Source organism: Acanthopagrus latus, chromosome 17 (assembly GCF_904848185.1).
Source record: "Acanthopagrus latus isolate v.2019 chromosome 17, fAcaLat1.1, whole genome shotgun sequence".
Taxonomy (NCBI): Eukaryota; Metazoa; Chordata; class Actinopteri; order Spariformes; family Sparidae; genus Acanthopagrus; species Acanthopagrus latus.
In genome coordinates, this window is record NC_051055.1 from 20,060,364 (window position 1) to 20,085,208 (window position 24,845).

Sequence of the window (24,845 nt, forward strand, 5' to 3'; positions counted from 1 at the left end):
ACACATTCGCTCTGCCTCAATACTCTGCTCTGAATTCGTCTCACACATGTCCAAACACTTAAAGTCTGTTTAAAATAGAGCCATTACGATAAATGCAATGCATTTCTCACCATGTTTGCACATTTTGAACACATCATCCTGGCAGCTGTAGTAGCTGGCCCATTTTCCAAGGCTGCATCGATTTCAGTGATTCATATAAACAGCAGGCTCTCACAAAATCTTCTCTGATATTTTTGCTGTAGACAGTAACACTATCCAGAAAGTCTTATATTGAAGATCGGGAATAAGATCATAAATGCGTATATGTAGTTACGGGTGAAGGTCGCTGCTATACCTCGCATAATGTCCGGCATCTGACATTGATCGGTTGAGATTTTGGCGGGTGACACACAGCCTGAGAGTGCGAAAGGTCTCGCCCTGCCTTTAAGGCAACCATGGGGCTGAAATGTTTTTTCCTCTATCATGCCCTACTGTGTGTCTTCATCTGTGAGAAGATTGCAATGATTGAAATACAGATCTCCCGCACTTGAGCTACATTGTATTTAAGGTTGTCACATCGCCTTAAGCTGTATAAATATGTGTGTGTGTGTGTGTGTGTGTGTGTGTGTGTGTGTGTGTGTGTGTGTGTGTGTGTGTGTGTGTGTGTGTGTGTTTGGGGGGGTTATATGTGTGAGTACATGTTTGTCGACTTGCGTGACTGTGCTAGGGTCAGCTCTTGGGTCAGTTAAAATCATTCATCTGTGAGTGATCGTGGCTCAGTTCTAATATGGCTCCTAATTACACACATACATCGTCTTCATTGTCATCGTCTTTGAGATAATCAGTCAAACCATGTGAGTAAGTGGAGGACAGGACGCGTACTTGTTACTGTGGAGGAAGTTCTTATGCCAATTCTGCCAGCACATAACTATATTATTCTTTAAGACTCCAAACATTGGCGGTATGGTGGGAACTGCTTTATATGGATAAAAAATCATGGGGAAGAGTCATTTCTATACAAATGCTGTTTAATGAATTCATTTACAGCAAACGTTTTTGCCTCTGAGGGCAAAAATTCAAACTTAATGGTAGGTCTTAGAAACAAAACAATGCTACGTTCAGAGGTTCCCTTTATCAACTGAACACCTGTGCAAAGTGTCACTGTCAGATATGTTCAGGTCATTAAAATGTTTTTAGAATTAGGGGTCCTTTATATTTAAAGAGCATATTTACCTCACAAAAATAAAACGGCATAAACACTACGACTATCTTTTAGAGAAAAAAAAGTCACATTTTTAGCAGGCCCAGTTGAACATTTTGGACAGCCAACCGTAGCCCGCGTGAACTACTTTTGGCAGCGTTGGTTTATAATGATCAATCGGTCGGCTTACATTCTTCATTTTGGGTCTTTGATACATGAAAAAAATGGGAAAGCAATTCAAAACTATTGTAATTCTATGTTATTTACTCCCATGGTACTTTGCCTCATGGTAACCTGTCATCTAACAGTAATAAAAGAGAGTCATTTTCTCGCAATAAAAAAGCTTAAGACAAACTGCCAAGCACGAGCCAAAGAGATGCAGCAGCAACACGCAACAGTTCCTCAGGCTACCTTGTGTAGCCCACTTAGATAACAGGAAACAGTCGGGGGCTGCTAGTGATGGAGACAGAAAAAGAACTGGAACCTGGAAACCGGAGAAAAAAAGACCTACAGTAAGCTGTACTTTATATTCGGCACTCTGCTGTATTATAGTGTATTTGAATTGCACAGTGCGGAATTTGTACAGTAATTAAAAAAGCATTACAAACGGCTGTGCTTTTATTTTTGGAATAGTTCAGTAAATAGCCAAGCTGGCTAAGTTTATGAATCCTACCATTGCCAAGGCCTGACCCGTCCTACTTTAACCATTACCAGTGGTCACGCCTCAGGCCTAAACCTAACCAACCCAACCAACAAAGGCCACTTGAAGGCAACAACTACTAACCAATCAGATGCAGAGTAGGATAGTTTAGGCAGTGGGATTTAGACCTAGGCAATATGACCTAAAAATAATATTTTGATTTCTTCATCACTTTACTTTAATGCTGCTTTTTAAACCAGGGAAGACAACACTTAAGCCTTAGCAATATTAACAATATCCCAAATCTAAGATGATATAAAGTCTCATATAACATTTGCATCTGTTTCAATACTTTATGTTCATTAAATGAATATACAAATGTCAATCAGATAGCACGCTGCCAGAGAAATAAAGAAAAAGGGGGAGTAAAGGATGTGATAATCATCTGTATACAGTGATCGAACCGTACAAGGTTTCCTGTGTACGTGCCAAACATCCGATATATGACTTTAGAGTATAAAATTATTTAGTTCTGGCAAACAATTGAGCCATTTACGACCAGATTATTACATGCTGGCAGCTCAAAAAGCACCAGATGTAAATACAGTAGTCTCTAACCAACATCTGGCAAGCACACTTACATACACACACACACACACACACACGCACACACACACACGCACACACACACACTCAGAGCCTTTTATCTCACCTTACACTAAACTTTAGCTTTACGTTCTGTCATTATCACCCCAGTCTAGCCTCCAGTGTTGGGCCATAATCGTACATGATGTTTGATTAATGAGGGCCTCCCGTGTGATGGGAATGTGCAAACCATGATGGCCACTGCCGCATTTGTGTGTGTGTGTGTGTGTGTGTGTGTGTGTGTGTGTGTGTGTGTGTGTGTGTGTGTGTGTGTGTGTGTGTGTGTGTGTGTGTGTGTGAACAAGTCAAGCATTTGCAGTTTTTTTTTTTTTTTTTTGTGGTCCCTGGATGAGAAGTGCTTCTGAGATGGAGATATGGTTATTTGACCCGGGGCATCAAGCTGAGAGAAGGAGAAAGACAGACCAAGAGAGAGGGGTGGGGGGGAAGAGGGAGGTTGAGTGTGCACGGGTGTGTGTTTGAGTGTGTGTTCTTTTTTTAACCCTTTCCTCACTTTTTCTCTCCACATCCCGTCCTTTTCTTTTGCTTGGGGCTCTGTGGATCTTCTTTACTGTGCTCTCCTCCTGCTTCATCTCGCTCTCTCACCGTCTCTCCGTTTCTTTTAATGTACCGACGAGCAGCAGCCCCTCTGCTTCTTTGTCTCTGCCTCTCGCTCCCTCTTTTAATCTTTTCCTCCCTTTGCCCTTCGCAGACCCAGAGCCACTGGGTCTCTGCTTCATATTCTCCCTTTTATCCCCCAACTCAATCTCCACTCTGCCCCCTATTTCCCTTCGGTGTCAAACCAGCAGACTCTCCACTTCCTACAGCAGTCTTTGCTTTATTCCCTCCCCTTGTTTCCACGCGGCTATTCTTCCATTGTGTGTTTTCTTTGTGTGTGCGTGCACATGCATATGTCTTGGGGTATCTCTGCGTGCCTTTCTCTGCGTCTTCGCGTTTTTGTGTGTGTGTGTGTGTGTGTGTGTGTGTGTGTGTGTGTGTGTGTGTGTGTTGTGTCTTAGGCCCTGCCCCTCCCTGCCCTCTGTCACTGGAGAGATTGCTCTCTGGCTCTCTGGCATTTCGGTTCAAATTAAATCACGGAGATGAGTCGTCCCTATTTTTTTTCTTTCTTTCTTCCCAACGCTTCATCCACCCCTCCTCCCCAATCTGCCCTGTTTTTTTTTCTTCATCTTCTTCTTTCTTTCTTCATGAGGGAGGGAGAAAATGAGGGGAGGAGAGGAGAGGACAGGAGGGGGTTTTGGGTTTGGGGTCAGAAAACAAATGAAAGCTGCTTTTTTTTTCCCTCAAAGGTACAGAGGCAAACTGCACGCAATGCCACACACGGCTACTCTCTGTGCCTGAAAGTCCACCAGCTTCACTGCAGCCACCTCATGCTGTCGCAAAAAAAACACACACATGCTCTCTGTTTACTATTTCCTCACTTTTCGCTCCCTCCATCACACCATGAGCTCTCTGTTGTCCCCTCTATCCGCTTCCCCTCATTCTCATGTCTGACAGAGTGAATCACGGCCTGGGAGAGACAAAATGCGTCCTTTCACTCCATTAGACTGACAGTGCCTCGGACTCTTTCTATCTGCTCACTGATCTTATCATTATTTCAATTTGACCAAATATGAATGCGCTCTCTCTCATCTGTGGTGCTACAAAAAAAAAAAGTTTGTGTGTGTGTGTCTATACTGGCTGTCAGAACCACACAGAGACAGAGACATGAGCATGCAGAGATACACAGAACGTAGAAACACACACACCAAAAATTCACCCCGATATGGTGTCAGGACCTTTTGTCCTTTTGCTATTGTTGTAGGGAGAATAATGATGATGAGGCCTAATACATAATTCCTCTGTGTTACAACAGAAAAGGCCCTGCTTGTCACTCAGGGCTACACAGGCTTAATGCAGAGCCTTTTCATCCTCGGAGGCACCGTACTGTATAATTGGTGAAACTAAGCCTGGCGCCTACATTTACATTTTGACTCATGTGACAGAGTCTCTGTGCAGCTCGCTTTTTTTTTTTCCTCCCCAAAGGTACAGCTCATGTCCGAATCCATTTGTACATTAACAAGTATTCAGATGCTTTAAAATAGGGCAAGATCTGCTTGTTTTATTACAACAGCTGCCACAATACAGAGACACAAGTGTCCGCCACCCATCTCACGAGAACAACGATGCATACATGCAAATACCAAACCAGAAAACTAAAAAGAAGAACTAACCACATGTCACATAAAACTGAATCATTGTTATTATATTACACTGTTAGGCTTCTGAAACATAAGACATTGGAAAATGCCAACATCATCTTGAAGTTCACATACTTCCTTTCTTATTAGCTCTACAAATATTTTCTTAGAGTTTGAAATATGTCCGCCTCTATGCCAGCATCAATGTACCTTTTCAGAAGTGACCTTGTTGCTTTGGATACTTTGTACAAAAGAAATCGTACCTTTTGAAAATCACCTACATTATTTTCCGTCTATTATCCAAGACATACTGGAACTGTTTTCTTGAAAACCTTGGTGTTGAAATTTTCTAGCTCTGAGATGACAGTGCTGATTTTTATTTTTATTTTTTTGGGTCGGCAGTTCACCCTTCAGCCTTGGCACAAAACCACATTGCAGTATAGCCAAATTGTTTTCATAATGGTCAAATGCAATAGCTGCTGTTGGTGATCAGGTTCAGCGACAGCGTCAGTCAAACACTACGTACCGTACATGCAAACAACTGGACTGTTACACCAGACGGAAAGCTTCACACTCCTGCATGTGGTTTATGTTAAGGGGAAGATTGTGATTTTGGTCATTTTGGTTATTCAAATGTATTATGCCTCAGGTCATTGTTGATCTTTTTCTGTGCTAAACCAGACCATGATTTCTCTGACCTTCATCAAGTGCTGCCAGTGCCAAAACCAAACCATAAAAAGTTGAATAATGCTGTAGCCACTACCAGCTGATGCTGTGTTGCAAGATTGTGTTGAAAGACGAGACATTGCGTTGTCAGAGAACATTTTACTGATATATTCAGTGTCAACATTTTTGCAATTTTGCCAGGTACAATTATTAACATTTCCAAATTATGTTGACAGAAAACATAATTCAATAGACATTACAGCAGAGACCTGATAATAGAGGTAAACAAACCACTTTAAACTTTTTGAATAGAAAATTCTGCAACACTAGAGATGGCAGGTGCATGACACATATATTCCGCCCCGTCCCCCCCCCCGAAAGCCAAAATCATCTGCTTTATCACAGTCAAGCCAGGAAACAGTTTCAGCCTATTTGTCACAGCTGCAGACAGACCTCTAATAAATATGGAAGAGGAGAATATTACGCTAATGCACAGAATTACCAAGACAGTTGATGTTATTCAGACATTAGACATAAAACGTGCTTTGTTCAAGTGCTCTGGTGGGATGAGTTGACGGCGTTACGTCACATGTATAAAAGTAATTTTAAGGAGACAGGGCTGACCTTTTCCTCCAGCCTGACCGTATGTCAACAATTGGATGGATTGACATTCAAGATCCCCAGAGGATGAATCCTTATTATTTTGGTGATATTCTGACTTTTTCCTGCATCACTGTCAGAAGAATGTTTCCCAAAGCCTTTGGTGATCATTTGACGTTTCCTCTTTTTGCCCCCCTTTAGCTTTGACTGAAATGTCTTGACAATTGTTGAGCAAAAAGTCATGAAATTTGGTGTAGACACTGATGTTCCCCTCAGGATAAATTCGAAGAACACTATACTCGCCCATCTATTCAGCAAACAACATTATCTTTTTCAATTTGTCCAGATAGATAGATAGATAGATAGATAGATAGATAGATAGATACTTTATTGATCCCGGAGGAAATTCAAGTCCAGTTTATTAATGAAAAAATACTTACAGATTAAACTTATGATGTGACATGCTAATTAGCAAATATTAGCACACTAACATTCTAAACTAAGGCAGGGAACATGGGAAACATTTGCTTATTAAGAATGTCAATGTGAACATGCTAGTATTAGCATTTAGCTCAAAGCGCAGCATCACAGAGGCACCAGCATGAACATCTCCTGCAGCACCACAAAACAAATTTAATTAATTTCCACCATGTTGAGGTGGAACTTAATACTATCAGATACTATTTTAAACATTCTCTTGTTCAATGCAAATTTGTCTGCAACACTTGTGTTATGCTGTGATTTGTAGTCTCTAGAGGCTTCATGAACTACTGATTTTGTAATCATTGATTACCTCATTAGTCAGTGGAAAATCTATCATGGATGACAAGGACATAGAGATGACCCACATCATTGGGGACATAGAAGACGAGCTTTGCTATTGTGGATTCAGTGCTGTGTGTGCCTGTTTGTTATATTGGGACAAAACAAATACTATTACATTTATCTCACTAAGGATGAAGATATCAAACAGGAGTGTGCGATGTTAGTAAAGTTACATGACCCACATGTCAGCAACACCGACACTATGCTCAATATTTACCTTGTGACATGTAAACCATCTTTGAAGATAAGAGGGAGTTATCACTGTGGACAAACCATAAACACAGCAGGTTTATACAGTTTATACTGGGTGATTCTGGAGCTCCCTGCTTAAGATCACGTTTCTCTTCCTACGAAGTTCAGTTTACACAAGCTCATAATATTGTTTCTGTCTCTCTCAGTGGGATGAAGTCAGTGTCCTGGATGACCGGGGGAAGCTTATACGAACCTTTGAGGTCTGCAATGTCAACCAAAATCCCCGACAGCAAGACAACTGGTTGGCTACGCCCTTCCTGTACCGCCACTCCGCTCCGCGGGTGTTTGTCACGTTGCGTTTCTCGGTGCGTGACTGCGCCAGCCTGCGGTCACCGTCACCCACCTGCCGAGAGACACTCACCCTGTTCTACAAACAGGCCGACAGCCAGAGAGAGCTGGAGAGGACCTGGGTAGCTGAGGTGAGACACAACACCAGATGAGATGCACTTTACATGTTTCTGTATTTACATAGCAAATGTCATTTTACATTGATGTTAGGAGCAAGTTACACCCTACTTTGTTAGCTCTACACGTCTCTGGTATCAAGCACAGATTAGCTATCTCACAGCTATTTGCAAAACCCTTGCTCCACGAGACAAGGAGATTAAAAACTGTCCAGAGTGAAAAACATAGCTAGATGGAGAAATAATACTAAAATTACAATTGTATCTATTTTAGTAGTGGTTGTCCAGTAGTGAAGCAGATCTGCATAAAGCTAGCTCTTTTTAGGACCAAATTTAGACTAGTTATACAGTAACATGTAATATTAGCCTATGTGTTCATGTTAGGTTACAAAATGGAGATGTATGTAAAACTAAATTAGACATGCACTGCACAAAGTTCTTTTTAATAGAGATATAGGTGTTAGTAAATATTTACACCTAGTAGCTGACTGAGGTCTAGCTATACTGAACTAGCTAACGACAAAATTAACATCAGCTTGCTAATGAACCTTGGCTTTAGATTAAAGAGAAGGAGAGGGGATATGAAATATGTCTGATAAATGTGACCTAAAATACAGTTTTATCTACTGGTGAACTCGGGGCATCGTGCCGTGGTGGTCCAGGAGTACAGCAGTTCTCAGCAAGACCAAACCTAGCCTACTTACACCTGCTTATGTTAGGCTACTGAGTGGAGATGTATGTATAACTAATAGAAAACATTTAGTGCCAATCAACCTACTTTTATGTGACAGAGATTTAAACACCAGCCTAGCTGACTGAAGTGACTAACTAGCTAAGCATGTTAATGACCCCTGGCTTTACGTTACAAAAATGTACTAGGCAAGATTCGATATACCATTGTTCCCCCTCAAGTGTTTTGGGGGTCTTCATCAACTAAGCAGTCTGAATTTCAATGTTACAGCCCAGCACCCTCATAGGTGAATGAATGAACAGGCAATCTGAAATGCTCTGATTGAGGTGCATCTCATTTAATAAGGCCTAATTCCTCTTGTTTTTTATGATTATTCTGTTTTTTGTCACTGCTATAGGGCAACAACCTTCAACCCGGAATCATTTATGTCAGTGAAATGCAATTTTCATTGATGTTTTTGCCCATGTTATACCAAAACAGCAAAACCTCTCATCATTACATGACAAGGAGTAATTGTATAATCATCCTAATGATTGTTTTGCTTGCCAAGAAAAGCAGCTGAGATTGACGTCCTCCCTCGGCCACACTGGTGTGAAGTACAGACGTGCTGAGGATTATGGTTTACAAAATGCAAAAATGTGACACTGTGGCCTCCAGAAATGTCACTCCAGTCCCACTAATTACATCTCAAGGCATAAAATATGTGACAGTGACCATTTTTCACTGACAGTAGGAAACTCACCTAACCTCATGTGTTGTCAATGATGCAGTAAGCGACTGACACTGACTGTTTTATTTATTTATGAATTTAGATGAAGTTTTCTTTCATGCAGGGACATTTTCAGCTTAAGGAGTCTGCCTCGCCTGTGCCACATGATGTGCAGTCGCAAATCACAGTGGGAGGGACTCAGTATTTGTATAGATGAATGCATTTCTCCTGAGGGAAGTGAGATGCTTTTTAAAAATGCAAATCAAAGCCTGATGAGGAATCAGAGGAGAGTCACAGAAGAGCAGGAAGCACTGCAGCGCTGAAAGTCTTTTGCAGGGACTTGAGCACGAACCCCCCGCTGGGAACTGCATACATCTAAGTCAACGTTTACCCCCCCTCACTAAACTACTTCATAGTATAGATATACGCCTGGGAAAAACAAAGAAAAAGTCTCTGCTTGTCTTTCATCTTCTCATGTTCCCCATTATGTCTGTTTTTCTCTTTTGATTTAATGCATCATAAATTTCCGATCCCACTTCATCTATCAACCAGCTAATTTTAACCTCCATAATTTTCCTCTTGTTTACTTCTTTTCCTTCCTGTCAACCACACATTCTCTCCGTGCTATTTTGTGTTCTCTTGACCTCTCATTATATTTCCCTCAAATGTCTGCTGTCCACTCTTCTCTCTCTCCTCACCACAGCCTTCTACTGGGGAAAAGGAGACGAGGGAGGGCTGGGTGAAGATCGACACCATCGCGGCTGATAAGAGTTTTTCTAAGGTGGAGCCCAGCTCACCTCACCAGTATCAACCCAACAGATACAGCAGAATCAACATCAAGACGCGCAGCTTTGCCCCTCTCACACGCAATGGGTAACCATCATTCTACTACATTTCCCTGATCATGTTGGGTTTGAACCTCTTCCATCTTAACATCTGAGCTGTGTTTCAGATTTGTCTTGGCCATCGTCGACAGTGGAGCCTGTGTTTCCCTCATGGGTGTGTCTATCTTCTACCGGCGCTGTCCAGCCACCAGCCTCTACTTGGCATCCTACCCGCCGACTCCCTCAGGGGCGGAGCCGACCGCCTTAGTTCCCGTGAGCGGCACATGTGTACCCCACAGTAAAGCCCAGGGCGGCACTCCCCCTCGTATGCACTGCAACGCTGAAGGGGAGTGGATGGTTCCTGTCGGAGGATGTGTCTGTGATGAAGGATATGAGCCGAACGTCAATGGATCTGCCTGCTTGGGTAAGTCCAAGGGAAACTGATTAGCTTGATTCCTAATCCTGGCATCATGTGCACTGATGAGCTACAGTTTATCAGATATATGTCATGATACAGTAAAAGTTGGGGGAAAAGTAAAGAATGGTCAGAGTTGATGCAACAGAAGCAGAGATATTCTGACTTTAATCTTCATCTGCCTTCTTCAGACACATTCCCTCCTACACTTCCCATAATGCATAATTAATTTTCATTAGATCCCTCATGCCTGCTCGCCACTGCAGTTATTTTTCTTGACTTGACCTGTAAAACTCCACTCCAACTTACACAACATCCCACAACCGTTTTTCAATTCTGGGCAAGCCTGAACTCCAAGTTCACTCCAAGTTGAACAAACACAATTTGTTGGATTTAATTCAAGTACAACATGTGGCCTGATCATAAATTATGTTCTGTTCTTTTTGACACTTTACCATGTCAGTTAACAGTGTTATTTAGCTATAAATTGTCCATCTTTGTTTTTGCATCCAGAACTGTCTTCACATTACTTCTCAGATGGTTTAGTGTCATGATTATCTGTTCAATACTAAGTATTAGTTTTAACTATTTTGCCTTTTCACAAAGAACAACAATAGGTTAGTTACTAATAGGGCAACATGATGGTACCACACAATTATTCCAAAACCCCAACAGCCCAAAATAAATTCCTACAAGACAGAAAGCCCATTTGTCCAACAGGGTTTTATTCTGAAAACTAACCCAACTGGTCCAGTGGCGTATTGTAATATCAAAATACACACTCTGGGAGCGTGACATTAACGTAACTTATGAACTTAAACCCAAACTGTGATCTTTTCCTCAACCTCTCCACAGTGCTTTAATGCCTACACTTAACTAAACTGCAACCGTCAACCACATGTTTTTTATTGTTACCAGGATCACCTGACAAAGGTCACAGATATTAAGGGATATTTAGTAACATAAGTGAGTTCTTGAAACCAGAGTGTGATTATTTGTATATGTATTTATATATGGCAACAATGGGGGCATCAGAGCAACAGGCCTTTTTTTTTGGAAGGCTGTTGGACAAATGGGCTCTAAGTCCAGTGGGACACTTTTCGAACTGTAAGGAGTTTAAGAATAATTGTCGTCACAACAATAGGCAGTCCTTATGTAGTGGACCTATGTATGGAGTATATGTCATGGTTTGCTGCAGGCACAGTATACCCTGAATTTTGATATATAACAATACATTTTAGATAGAATATTTAATTTATATTTATAACAATACATTTTAGGTAGAATATTTAACTTTGTTCCATCTTCGTTTGGTAGTTAAAACCTCCAATTAAAATGTATTTCCTGGTAACTGACTTTGATCAGCGAACTTCCCCCAAATTTAAATGCACAAAGTTGTGACTGAGTTCAAGAGATCTCATTTGAACTCAAATCTAATCAATAAGCATCTTGGGCTAAACTTGACTTTCCCTCAGCTCTCTTCTTGGTATTTTACTGAGATGCGAATTGTCTGGATCAATACTGAAAGGTTCTGCTGTCATTCTGATGCACAGCTGTGTTTGATGTCGAGAACAGAGGGAAACGAGGGCAGGCAGGTCAGGTCGAGATGAGATGAGAACAGGACTGGCAGTATTGTAACCGTGCAGTGCATCTGTAGTGATGTTAGGCACACATACTGTCTTTCATCAGTTAAGTTTTACGGACATATCTACAGAAACACTGAGCTGCTAGATTCATAATTCATAGCTTAACTTAACTGGAGAGGAAAAGAAGGAAGAGGAGATCCGGCTATAGAAGAGCACACAGCTGAGAGTGAGAACAGGGTCAGCAAAACTGGTCAAAAGTGTTTGCACTTCTCAAAGTGAGGGGCAAAAAGAGGAAGGAAAAAATTGGAGAGATGTCCAGACGGACAGCAAGAGATATAGGGAGAGAGCAAGGAGGAGGGAGAGAGGGGAGAGAGCCACAGTGAGAGGGAAGTGACACATTTAGGTCATGGCGATGTAATGGCCACTCGTCTGTGAACGAGTGACAGAAACCGCAGGGGGAGAGCGGGGGAGTGGAGGCAAAACAGAGAGAGGTGGAGGCAGAGTGAAAGATAGGAGGACGCAAGTTAATGACTTAAAGAACTGAGCAGGCAAAAGATTTCGAGGGTGCGAATGAAAAAAAACGACTGTGTGTCCCTCTGTGTGAATGTGTATGCTCGAGTGCGTCTCACTGTGAAGCTGGTACATGTTTTACACTCACATGTGTGAGGACTGAAAACGCCAGGATTACAGCATAAAACTGAAGTCTACCAGGAATTTCAACGGCCGTAATTGCTGTGCTCCCTCGTGTGGGGGCCCTCAAAGTCTAACTAACTCACGCACAATTAATTGTCCAAACGTGCCAAGTCAGCTGTGAAATGTGTTCTTACTCTTTACATCTGCACTCGGCACGCCACTTGTGTTTGTCTTCATTTGATTGATATTTACTGACAAATCACCCCTCGGAACTGTTCAGCTGTCGGAGCAGAGGCTCCCACTGACTGTCTATGAATGATCTAACACATTGCTGCCCACGCTGCTCCGGCTTTTTGTTCCAACCCTCATATGATTATGTTATGTTGATCACTTCACTGACTAATGATGTGGATTGGCATCATTATATTGTTGTCCTCACTGGCTCCCTGGGAATGTTGAGAAAAGAGGCAGATGGTTCACTGGCTACGCGGTCGTCAAGGATTATTAACAGTAGCCGATTCTTGTTCTCGCCAGAAAGTGGAGCACCGAACTCTCTTAACTAGTAAGACTTGTACATTTTGTTCTTGTTTGAATTCAGCACCAAGGACATGTAATAATAGCACAATGTGAGCAAACGATAGGCTGTGCTGCGCTGAACTTATGCGTCGGGTTGCAAAGGAAAAAAAAAAACTAAAAACTAACTAAAAACACACAATTCCCCAAAATGTTATTTGTTATTCTGCCATCAGCGCTTTGAACACTTTGCCAAGAGCTTAACTGACATTTATTTTCCCTCTCAGTACTAGTGTGTCATCTTAGATCATTTTAACAAACACATTATTTAGCACACTAACCGGGACCGTTTGAGGACAGATTGCAATTGTGTTTTTCTCCATTTTTCACTATTTCATTAAGCTGTTCTGGGCTTCTTGCTAATTAAGTAAACCACTACAATGTAAATTAATGCCATTTAATATCCATGTGAGAGTACTACACCCAGTGCAGCTTTGCCCCCTCAAGCAAGACATAATTTTTAGGTACAAATAAGGGACTCTTGCTCCTTCATTTTTCTCAGTCTCCTGTGGAAATGAATGTCAGTGTTAAATGATTGCCTTTAACTACACACAGCTCTAATTGCTTTCTATTTTAAGATTCAAGGGGTCTTCCGTAATGTAGTTTTTTAATTTTGAAAATGAATTACACAGGGAGAACTGAAGACCCAAAAATCTGTTACTTTTTTTATATAAAATTCATTTCGCATGAACTTTTGTCCAAATGACCAGCACTTTGAGCAGTGTGGTGTTATGTTTAGCAATGTCAGTTTTTCAGCTGGTCTGTTGATCGGTGCACCACTGAAGTCCAGAGAGAAATGTCTCATCAGTTACTGTGTAGATTGCACTGAAATTTTGTACAAACATTGTTGGTCCCCAGAGAATGAAGCCTAGCAACTTTATTGATTAACCGACTATTCTGCCAGCGGTTGAAAGTTCATTCTAGTAGAAACCCTAAACAAAAATTCCAGTGGACGAATTCTACATATTGTGGACAACTCTGCTTTATGACCAAATACCTGCTCAAGTAATGACATTAGGGAAAAGAAAAACATCTTTAGAAAAATGTAAGATGGTGAAGAAAAAACCTACTTTTTAGATATCAGCAGTGTGTTAGCATGCTCAGTCTTATGTTAGTGTCAGGTTAAAAACAGTAAACCCAGCACAGCCTCACAAAACCACTTTGCATGGCTTAATAGTCTTAAGAGTAGACAGACTCAGGAATTGAACCACCAATCATCGTCCCTTAAGCTAGCCTTGTATACTCTGTGAGATTACTCATCACCTTTGCCTTAGAGGTTACGCTTTCACCCGTGTCCTTTGTTTGTTGGTTGGTTTGTCAGCAGGATTACAAAAAAAAACTACTGAACAGATTTCCATGAAACTCGGATGCAGGATGAGTCTTAGCCCAGAATAGACCCCATTAACTTTTAGTGCAGATCTGGATAAAGGGACGGATCCAGGAATTAAGTATCTCTCTTTTTGTAACGTTGCAAGACATTGATATTTTGTGTTAGTTTCTCAGGGAATTGTGCATGGAAATTGATGAATAAATCAGGTGTTTTGAGGTGGCTGGCATCTATGAGTGAGTATAAAAGAGGACTATTGAGCCTTGGCGGAGGTATGCGCTCTCCTACCATTTTAGCTTAGAATTTCTCAAATTCTCTGCCTCATCAGGACTGTGTGCGTGTGGTAACAAGCAAAACAACTTTTCAACCATCATTAGATTTCTATTCAAATTTAGCCAAATGTTGATTGTTAAATGGAAGTACATGTCAGTGTGCTTTGTGATAGAAGCCCTACCCTGTTGAACCTCTGATGACACAAGAGAGCAGAGAAACACCAAAACCAAAACAGAATAATAGAATTTGATTGAGAAGCTGATTGAGACAGTAGGATCATTGTGCAAGTGTAAAAATAATTGTATTTATTGCTTTGCATACATTTCCTCAGCCAGTGTAAGATCATGAAATAAAATCTGTTTGAAATGATAACAAATCACTGGAAATGACAACAGCACTCGAGAGTAACTACTGTGAAAGCTTTACAGTCGCCTGTTAATCTTCTACATCTGCGACGCCTGATTATTCTGATAACTCAGACTCACCCAAACAACACTCCGCCATTTGGACTGATGATAAATTAAACTGAAGCATCAAACACTCACAAAATCACAGCCGGCATCTTGGCAGAGAGACATTAAAAGATCACTCCTCAATTATTCACAAAGCTGTTTATCAAGAGCAAGTTTAAAAAAGCACATCTGGCTTCTGCATGACTATATGTGACATTCAAAGCAGAGTTTGAGATAAAAGCACGGAGAGGGACGGCAAGCAGCAGCCGTCTGCTGTTGTTTTACTGTGCTACGAAACAACAGACAGACAGTTTCCTCCTTTGACATTTGAATCCCACGAGGGAGATGGAGAGGCCGAGAGGAACAGGCGGAAACACAACTGAGCATGAGACGCGATTACACCTGTTCAGTCAAACATGAAACATTCCTTTAGTTTTGGGCTCCCCGATTCGGTCCGAGCTGGTTGCACGTCATCAGACAAGTCTTTCCTTTCTCTATTTGGATGCCTCTCGTATGTTTAAGCCACTGTCGAGGATTTGGGACAAGGATTAGCACCGAATGTTCAAATGGCCTTTGAGTTCATTTGGATCTGAGTTTTCTGTGGCACGCCAACTGACAGTGAAATATTCAACATGTCAGATTGTCCTGATTTGTCGCCCACAGCACTCACTCTTAGCACAGACACGTCCCTGAACTATCCTGAAGCATGTTGTGGTAGTTGTTTCCCACAGGCGTGTTTGGCCAGGGGAGGAACTTTAAAATACAAGTGTGATATTGTTTTGATGGTGATGGGTGACTGAACTCTGGTCCCTAAAAAGACATTATTCACCAGAAAGCATGGATATCTTCCTCAGAGCAGACAGCAGGGCGGGTCGTGTTCATTTTTTATTCCAGCTGTGCTTTTTACCACAACTATAATATGTCAACTGGAATCTCATTGGCACTTGTTGACATTCAGTTGCTTTTCCAGTCTATTAATAGAGTTTGAGCTTTAGGCACAACACAGTTGAGTGACATGATCGATGAGATATACATACAGTCGTATTGACTGTGGGCTGGACAGGTGATGGTGACAAATTAAGCTGAACACACACAAGTACATCACATCGTTAGTCTGTGTCATCAGATTTATTGAGCATGTTGGATCATCAGAGCAAGTAGTGTAATGATCAGATGACTATTGACTGTTCTTTAAATCCAGCTTGTTTTAGCTTTATGATATGTCTCAGAATATTGATCCTGTGAAGAAATACTGTTTCCTTTCAATTAATGTTTTTTCATTTTGCCTCAACAATTTTACTCTTGAATGACTTGAATTGTGTGGCATCATCCTCAGTGAAAAAGCTCTAAAGAATCATCGTTCTTTACCTTGTCAGCACCGAACAGCTGTCAGGCATGGTTAGAGACGAGCTTGAGAGCGTAGTGGTGGATGTTGCAGCAACAGAATGGTATCTTTCCCCCAGGAGGCCAAAAATCAAAGCTAAAGAGATTGATTCGACTTGTGTTCACCAGGAAACACAATTTCAAATAATAATAATGCTTCGCTGTGACAGCTGGATTATGTTCATTTTCAGGTTCATGATTTTATTTTAGGTTACTTCTAGAATAGGTTTACATGCTTTAATGCACGCGAGAGCCAGTACCACTAACAATAACAGAGGAGCTAGTCCTAAATTAATTCTTGTGTGCCAAACTGGCTGCTAGATGTGTGTGACTCCTTGATGTAGTGTGATGACAAGATGTCACAGAATTAAAGGTGAGTAAAACTACTTTTAACTTGCACAACAACCTCTTAAACACGCCTGATGAGAGGAGAAAAACAATAAAGCATAATAGGTCATGATCAGTGCTGTGTTCATAACCTTTTCTTTCAGTGCACCCAAGTAGCCAGAAAATGTGTTATTGCAGACTCGCCTCTAATTTGTGGATGTAATATTTGTATTTTTTTTTTTTAATCTGCTAAATGAAAACTACCCATCATGTCCCAACAATCGAACATTTTAATTCATTCATTCATTCAGTCAGTCGTCATTATTTTAATTTTTTTTTTTTTTGAATGAAAATTGAATTATGTGCTCATCAGACCCCATTGAGCAGCTGGACAAATAAAGCAAATAAAGGAAAAAAGTCTGCAACTGAAAATTGTTTAAGGTTTAATCAGGTATAGTCAAGCAAACAGACTATATAATCATATAAAATTACAGCTGCATTTACACTGAGAACAATTTGCAATATGTAATCTTGTTATTGTAAGTGGAGATGTAATTTTTGCCCAAATAGTGCCCTTACGAAAACTTTGATGACCAGAAAGCTGCCTCATTTGACTGATGGGGACTCACAGTATTTGTGGGCTAAGTTAGATGTGTTTAAAACTTGCTGTGTAATTTAATATTGTGCAACAGTTTGCAGAGGAGAGAATTATTATTAATTATTATTAATTATTAAATAAAGCCTGCCTCCCATTTCTTGCTACAGTGTAGTTTATGGTCCGTCCAAAGCTGCTTGTTTATATGAGAAAAGCCAACGAAGGATTGCAGTATGTGTGTTGTTGGAGCATGTATGGAAATGGAGTGAATATTAAAGTGAATATGATTCAGTGCTTTAAAGTAGAGAAAATAATGGATGGAGAGACAGAGAGAGAGAAAGAGAAAGAGAGGAAGGCATTTACAGTTGGAACCTCGTGTACCCATCTCTCCTGTTGTGTGGTCGCATCTGTGACTGAGCTTATGTGTGTGTTTTGGTGCATGTGTGCGTGGGTCTGTGTGTGTGTTTGTTTTTGTACGTTTCTGAGAGAGAGAGAGAGAGAGAGAGATTATGCTGGGAGCCAAAAGAGGGAATGAGTGCATGAAACAGGGAGAGGAAGAGAAAAGGAGAGAAAGTGGGTCAGCGATCTACATACCAACATATTATGTTAACGTCATATTACTCACTGATGATGTCTTTTTTTCTATATCTCTTTAGCCCTTTGGAAATTAAATGTAGCTTTCAAATCTATCTGTCTATCTGTCTGTCTATCTGTCTATCTATCTATCTATCTATCTATCTATCTATCTATCTATCTATCTATCTATCTATCTATGTTATATATAATATGTATTTCTGAGTTAGTATTATTACTTCATTGATATTAGAAATTCTCAAATTTTCATTTAGTTTCAATTTCTTCTCCAAAACTATATACATCCCCTTTAAACTGGAAAATCTGATTTCTTGATACATTATTTTGGCACACACATGTCATTTGAGCAAAGCTACAACATCTGATAACGTCAAATTTGAGAAGCTGGAACTAAAATAAGACACAGTCATATAGAAAGTAACATTTCAGTGAAGTAAACTGACTGTTTTTAGACAACTTGTTTTTTTTTTTTGTTTTTTTTTTTAAAACAAGAAAAACCTTGTATTCATTGGTTTTGCACATGCATTTCTTCTTCACAATTTGAGCAGAGCTACAATGTTTCGATATAAGAATAATTCGTTTTTTATTATATTAACAATTCATCATTCAGGCTATTAATTTTCAATTTAAAATAAGTGAAAATGCAATTCTTTGGACCAAGAGTCCAAAGACCCAAAGATATTTAGTTCACGTTGATATTAAAACAGAGAAAAACAGAATATGAACTCAAATTTGAGAAGCTGGGAGTTCAAAATTCAAAATCTTACCAAACATATTTCTTATCTAATTTTACCTTATATAAGACAATGTTTCAGTAAGATAAATGTGATTTGTTTATAGACATATTACACCTGTTCCACTTGCAGATATTTTTACTTAGTGATTTGTGTTTATTTTTTTTGTCTTTCACTTATTTTTTAAATAGAATTTTTTTTCCCAGTGACAGACTAATGTTACTATGGTCAGTTTCTTAATCAAGTAATCACTTTTACTGTTATTTGCAGTACTGCTCTTTACAGAGGCTTATAAATGTATTAAAAATTTTATTAAGAAGATAATTAACAAGAAAATAAGACATTTAAAAATCTTAGAATTGAGTTTAAATGTGCATTTCCTGTAATACACCACAATATCCACATCTGTTTATAAGTCTTTCCTCTGTTCTTCACCTCTGCTTCATCCCTCCTTACTTCCTCAAGCATACTGATGTAAAGACATGTGTCTGTTCATAACGGCCATGGACTGTCTACTTTATAGCTGGAAGATGAGTGAAATATGTGTGGATGGATGTCGCCGGGGGAGGGGGTTGCAGATCAAGCGAGAGGGCAGAGGGCCTGCATCCTCATTGGCTGCTGTAATAAGGTGGTTGAGGATGAGAGGATGAGAGGATGAGAGGAGGAGGAGGGAGGGGAGGGCACAGTTGAGTTGTCTCCAGAGCTCGTAATGGCGATGAGAGCCTTTGTAGCAAAGTCATGTTTTGTGTCAGAGCTGTAAGAGAACACGTCTGGTAATGTGCAGCCGGGACATAAAAGATAGAGGAAGGAGCATATTTCTCTCCTCTCTTTCGTCCTCTGCTTCCTCGTTTTTTTTACCCACCCTGCCCTCATCCTTACAACTGTCTCGGGCCATCCGTCTCCATGTTCACTTCTTCCCCCTTTTTATTCGAGCGTATTCTCCCTCTGCGATCTCTCAACATCCTTTTACGTCTCTCTTACCTCCATTTTTTTCCCTCTTCACACCTGTTTGAAAGCAAAGTCGGCTCTCCGAGACAAGTGAGAACACAGAAAGCCTTTTATCTGTTTATTCTTTCACTTCTTACCTTCTTATCTTCCACTCCCACGGCGCCGCAACACCGTCCAGTATACACACATGCATCCACGCACACATACACAACATGTAAGATTTGAGATACGTCACATGTTCCTGACAAGGTTATATAAATAAGGTGAGGGGTTCATTCCCACTGACCATAAAGAGCGCACACACACACACACACACATCCTCCCTCATCCTCCGACTCTGAGGGTGTGTTTACTCTGTTTAAAAACATATGAGGGGATCCTTCTTTTAAACTGCAGGGCCAGATGTTATCAGATGTGCCCTTTACACACAGATACAAGAGGGCCTCGCCGTATCAGAATATGCACACACTTTGGATTTAGCCTACAGACAGAAAGACCTCTTTTTGAAGATGCAACCTTTAGTTGACACTACTTTAGGCACTGAGACACACACACACACACACACACACACACACACACACACACACACACACACACACACACACACACACTGTGAAAATGGCAGCAGACCAACCTGGAGGCGGTCCTCTCAATGTTCTCATAGTCCTGCTCGGGATGAGCTCTCGACGTTCTGGCGTGCAGCAGCATGGAGTGAAGTGTGTGTTACTTTGACCTCGCTGCTCTGCTGTCCTGCTGTTGACATTAACAATTGGCACATTTCGCAGATTTTCCACCGTAAAACAGTATGACGGCCTGCAGGTTCAAATAGTATGAGAGGGAAATATATGCATGCCTCAATTTCTACCTGATTTTAGGGTTATCGCACATTCATTATTAAGGTATTGTAATATCACTAAGATCATCTTATGAATCTCTGCTCCATTCCCTGCCTCATTAGGGAGTAATTACACATTTTGTTGCTGCACAGTGAACATTTAAATTCTGCGAAAAGAAAAAGTTGAGGACTAAAGTTTCCCTTGTGGGCTGACAAAATTAAACGTAAAGCTAAGGCCAGCAGCTGGGTATATTAGCTCACCGCAAACTCTCCACCATAAAGAACTTTTGCTTTGAGCTGAATCAATATTTAAAACTGGTTGGATCATTTTTAAAAAACTTGCATAGTCACAACGCCTAAAAACAGGATTTCTCAGCTCAGGAACACCTCAACGAAACTCAAAGTTCCACTTACATCTTGTTTGGAGCTATTAGCACATCCTTTGTCCAAGTCAGCTCCATTTGCTGATAAAGCAGTTGAAAGCTCAGAAGACAGTGGACATTGAAGCTGACATTATTTGTCATCCGCACTGTTCCCAAGGCTAAGACTGAACTTGGTGCTGTTTGTTGTAGTTGGACAAATCAGTTAGATTTCATTCTCCTGTCTGAATGTTAATGTAAAGCTAAAATTAGCAGCTGTATAAGTATAGCTATATAAGCTCAGCACAGAGACTTGACATGGGGGAAAAAGCTAACCTGGCTCCGTCTAAAGCCGACAAAATCTGCCCACAGTCGCCTCTCAAGGTAACTAATTAACATTTATCAGCTAGTTAGTTTAGTCCGTTCATTAACCAAAGTAGAAAGATGACACATAATACCTATGCAAGCTGTTTTCCATATTTCAGTTTGCCTCCAGTTCCATATATACGGTACAGCACAAGAGTAATACAGATCTTTCAATCTCACTGCGTGCAAGAGGGCAAATAAATCTATTTCCCAAAATGTCAAACTATTCCTCTGAAACATTGATATAGGGTCAATGTGGCCATTTTCTGACATTTTGAACTGTGTGTGTGTGACTGATGGTTTTGCTGCGCTCTGCTAGCGCAGGCCACTTCCTCTGTAAACACCAGTTAATGACTGTGCAGGACAAAGCCGACAACAAACAACAGCCTGCCATGTCTCAGATGAACTTTTGACTCAGAGGGAACCACAAGCCGAGCTGAAATTGATGCTTTACCCCAAAATAGTTTCTGGTGTTTGACTTTGTCCTCTCAGAAGACCAAAACAAAAAAAACGAACAAATTAGATGCACATAGGCTGTGTATTTCACGAGTTACTGCCAGGTCACAGACGTTCCTCTGCTCAGCTGAGATTTGAAAGGTATTTTGTGTGGAATATTACTATAAAATACATCATCGTTTTCCTAACAACCTTAAATGTATTTTACTGCTCTTTCATACTCTCTCTTTTCTTCTTTACACACCATTTATTTGGGATAATAAACCCATCATAATAGATGAAAACACAATCTCAAGGTCCACTTACTCGACTGTTCTCGAGCTTAAGATCAGGCTGTCATGAAACTGTAGATCCTCAAACTTTCCATTATCCACACGTTCACTTCCATGACAACTGAACAAATGCCATCTGCTAATGAAGACCAGATGACATGGTTAAAGAAATTCAGAAGAAATGCGGAAGTCGACCTTAAGTTAGGGTTGTTTTGTCAACTCCTGTTTCCACGGTAAAAATGTAACTGTTGAGCTCTCGTGCTGATACTGATACTTCACTTTTTTAATTTGTTTCAGTTGCAAGAAGAGTCCCTTGTTATTTTAGATAGAATTTTTACTTTAGTGACTTTTTTCACAAAAAAGCGCTCAGTGTTAAAATAAATACTGAAGCTCTAGGTAAATGTGATGCCAAATCTTCATTTTGCCTCCACATTTTTCAGTGTTCCGTCTGAGTCTCATTTTAGACTGGCTCTCTCTGCCTAGATGAAAAGAGATAGTGTCACATAGCCTTGAAACGCTGCAGAGTCCTACGTGGCACAGCAGTGGACGCTCAGAATGAACACTGATCAATTTCTATTTTCTTCCTCTGTCATCTTTTTCGTCCCTCTCTGCAGCTTGTCCAGTGGGCTACTTCAAGTCCGTCTCAGGCTCTGTTCCCTGCTTAGTGTGTCCCTCCAACAGCCGAACCAGCCAGGAGGGATCGAGTGTGTGTGAATGTCGCAGCAGCTTTTATCGGTCAGCCAATGATGCCAACTCGTCTGCCTGCACAAGTGAGCTTTGTTGGTTTGTTTGTTTACGCCAGGCTCTCTGGGAGGCGTTCAAGGGGCCTCTCTGGCCATTTGTCATTTACTCAGACTGTGAGAACGGAGTTCGAGTCACTGACCAGAAATCATCCTGTTTTAGCACAATATAATGGACATTTAATTGCAGCAGCAGAAAAGAACTGTTAAGTATTTAGTTTCTCTGCTCACTTAGATTAAATTGTGTCACTGCCAAGCTTTCCTTCCATTACTTCACATGTCTAAATGTGTTTGCCAGCATGAAGCTTCTTTCATATCTTAAACTTTTCAGCAGATGCTTTCGTCAAAGTGTCTTACATTATGTATGTCACACCCCCTCCCGTTCTCACTATCTCGCCGTTTTCTCTACAGCTCCTCCCTCAGCTCCGGTCTCTCTGACCTGGGAGTATGAAAGCGGCGACGGCGGAGTTTCCTTGAGGTGGCGCCCTCCAGTGGACATGGGAGGCCGCAATGAAGTGTGGTACGGAGTGGTGTGTCGCATCTGCCCCTCTGCTGTCATCACCAACCCGGCGTTGTGCTCCTGGTGCGGGGAGGGCGTCACCTTCAGCCCCTCCCAGACGAACCTGAAACAAACCAAGGTCACCCTCAACAACCTGCTGACCAGAGTCACTTATCTCATACAGGTACTGTGGAAAACTCTCTTGACGGAACAAAAACCCCTCTCCATTATCACCTTTTAAATAATCTAAACATTGTCAGCGAGTTGGTTGTGATTCTGCCAGTTGCAAGTTATTTTTAAGAGATTTTTATGAATGATGAAACGTTTCACAGAGGAGGCGGGTCCTCTGGGCCACATAATTCCATGAGCTCCACATCAGGAAATACACAGTAACATTTATTATTTAGCTCCTGGTAGCTCAACTAAATCATGGCTCATTCCTTATTCATAATAGGCAGCTACTTCCCCTTTACGGGTGTTTGTTGACTGAACGCCACAGCTGCAAGTGTCATGCTTTGTTTCTCAAAAGCGCAAGCATGTCATAGAAGTTAATAGAAAAAGGCTTCAAATGTCACATCTGTGTGTTCTTCTTATTGACAGGTGCAGGCCATGAATGAGGTGTCAGCTTTGAGTCCTTTTCCAGCCCGATACACAAGCATCAATTTCACCACGAGCCAGTCAGGTGAGCATGGGACGGAGAGGATGAAAGGGACGAGATGAAAGCGAAGAGATGCTCTAATGATGTTTGTGTAGACAGTGTGTGTGTGTGTGTGTGTGTGTGTGTGTGTGTGTGTGTGTGTGTGTGTTTGTGTGTTTGTGTGTTGTAAGTCTGGGGTTTCTCGCCCCCTTTTTTCCTCTCTCTCCCTTTCTCTCTGTCTCCCTCTCTCCTCCATCTTTTCTCCTCCCGCTCTCTGGACAGGAGGTTGCTCGAGGTTACAATATCCTGTCACATCCCATTATGGTCACTGTGGAGAAATAAAGGGACAAATGAGAGATGGGAAGACAAAAAGACAGACCAAACGAGAGATGAAAGGAGACGAGTGGGGAGAAGAGAAGGGAGAGGGGGGTGTTTTGTGCAGACAAAGTACACCATTATACAATTTTCCAAGAAACTGATCAAGACTGATCAGAACTCAGTTCATGAACTTCAATCATCTGAAACCTTCTTGTGCCTGCTCTTAGAGGTTATTGATTAAATAAACAGAATGCCAGAAAGTTCCCTTTAACGGGTCTGGCCAGCCAGCACAGTGACTGTAACTAGATCCCACTTCGTGCTCCATAAAAACGCCTCTTCCACTTTCATGCTCTACTAAATATTCTATAACACTGCCCCCTTGTGTTCACCATCACTTCAGCTAATCACTTCCCTTAAGGGAAACTTCAGTCCAGCTCATACATCTGCTGTCTCCACTGGTGTAAGTAATTAAGTAATCACTTAATACACATTTTGATGCACTTTTGCATCAGTATTTCTATTTTATGAAACGTTATACTTCCATTCCACGACATGGCACATTGACAGATATTGTACATTTCACCTCACCCCAAACTTTAGTTACAAGTCTCTTTTCATATTACAATTTTTCATGCCCGTCCTCTCCAGTGAAAATGTATCATGTATCTTCAAATTTAGATTTTCTGATAAACTGTAGGATGTGTGTTCCTATGGGGGTTTAGATGATTGTCTTACTTTATAAGATCAATAGAAGAACTTGGATTACGTAGATTAAGTAGTATCTCCATTAATTTATTTTATTTTTTATCTGTTATTCGACAGGGACAATACATGTAAGCAATAGAATGATTTTAAATGTGCTACTCTGGATTTGATGGAGTGTGTAATCTGC

General features: G+C 40.9%; 1 protein-coding gene across 5 annotated transcripts in view; it reads left to right on the plus strand.

Annotated features, from left to right (window-relative positions):
- The window catches only part of ephb6 (eph receptor B6), a 48,928-nt gene that overhangs the window by 14,931 nt on the left and 9,152 nt on the right, over positions 1–24,845 (plus strand). For 4 of the 5 annotated variants that reach the window (XM_037074864.1, XM_037074861.1, XM_037074863.1 and 1 more), the window contains exons 3-8: positions 7,150–7,422; positions 9,511–9,680; positions 9,760–10,055; positions 22,374–22,529; positions 22,911–23,182; positions 23,599–23,680. In XM_037074864.1, the coding sequence (XP_036930759.1) occupies positions 7,150–7,422; positions 9,511–9,680; positions 9,760–10,055; positions 22,374–22,529; positions 22,911–23,182; positions 23,599–23,680 (1,249 nt within the window). The remainder of the gene's footprint in view (positions 1–7,149; positions 7,423–9,510; positions 9,681–9,759; positions 10,056–22,373; positions 22,530–22,910; positions 23,183–23,598; positions 23,681–24,845) is intronic. The other variant, XM_037074865.1, reaches the window with a different exon arrangement.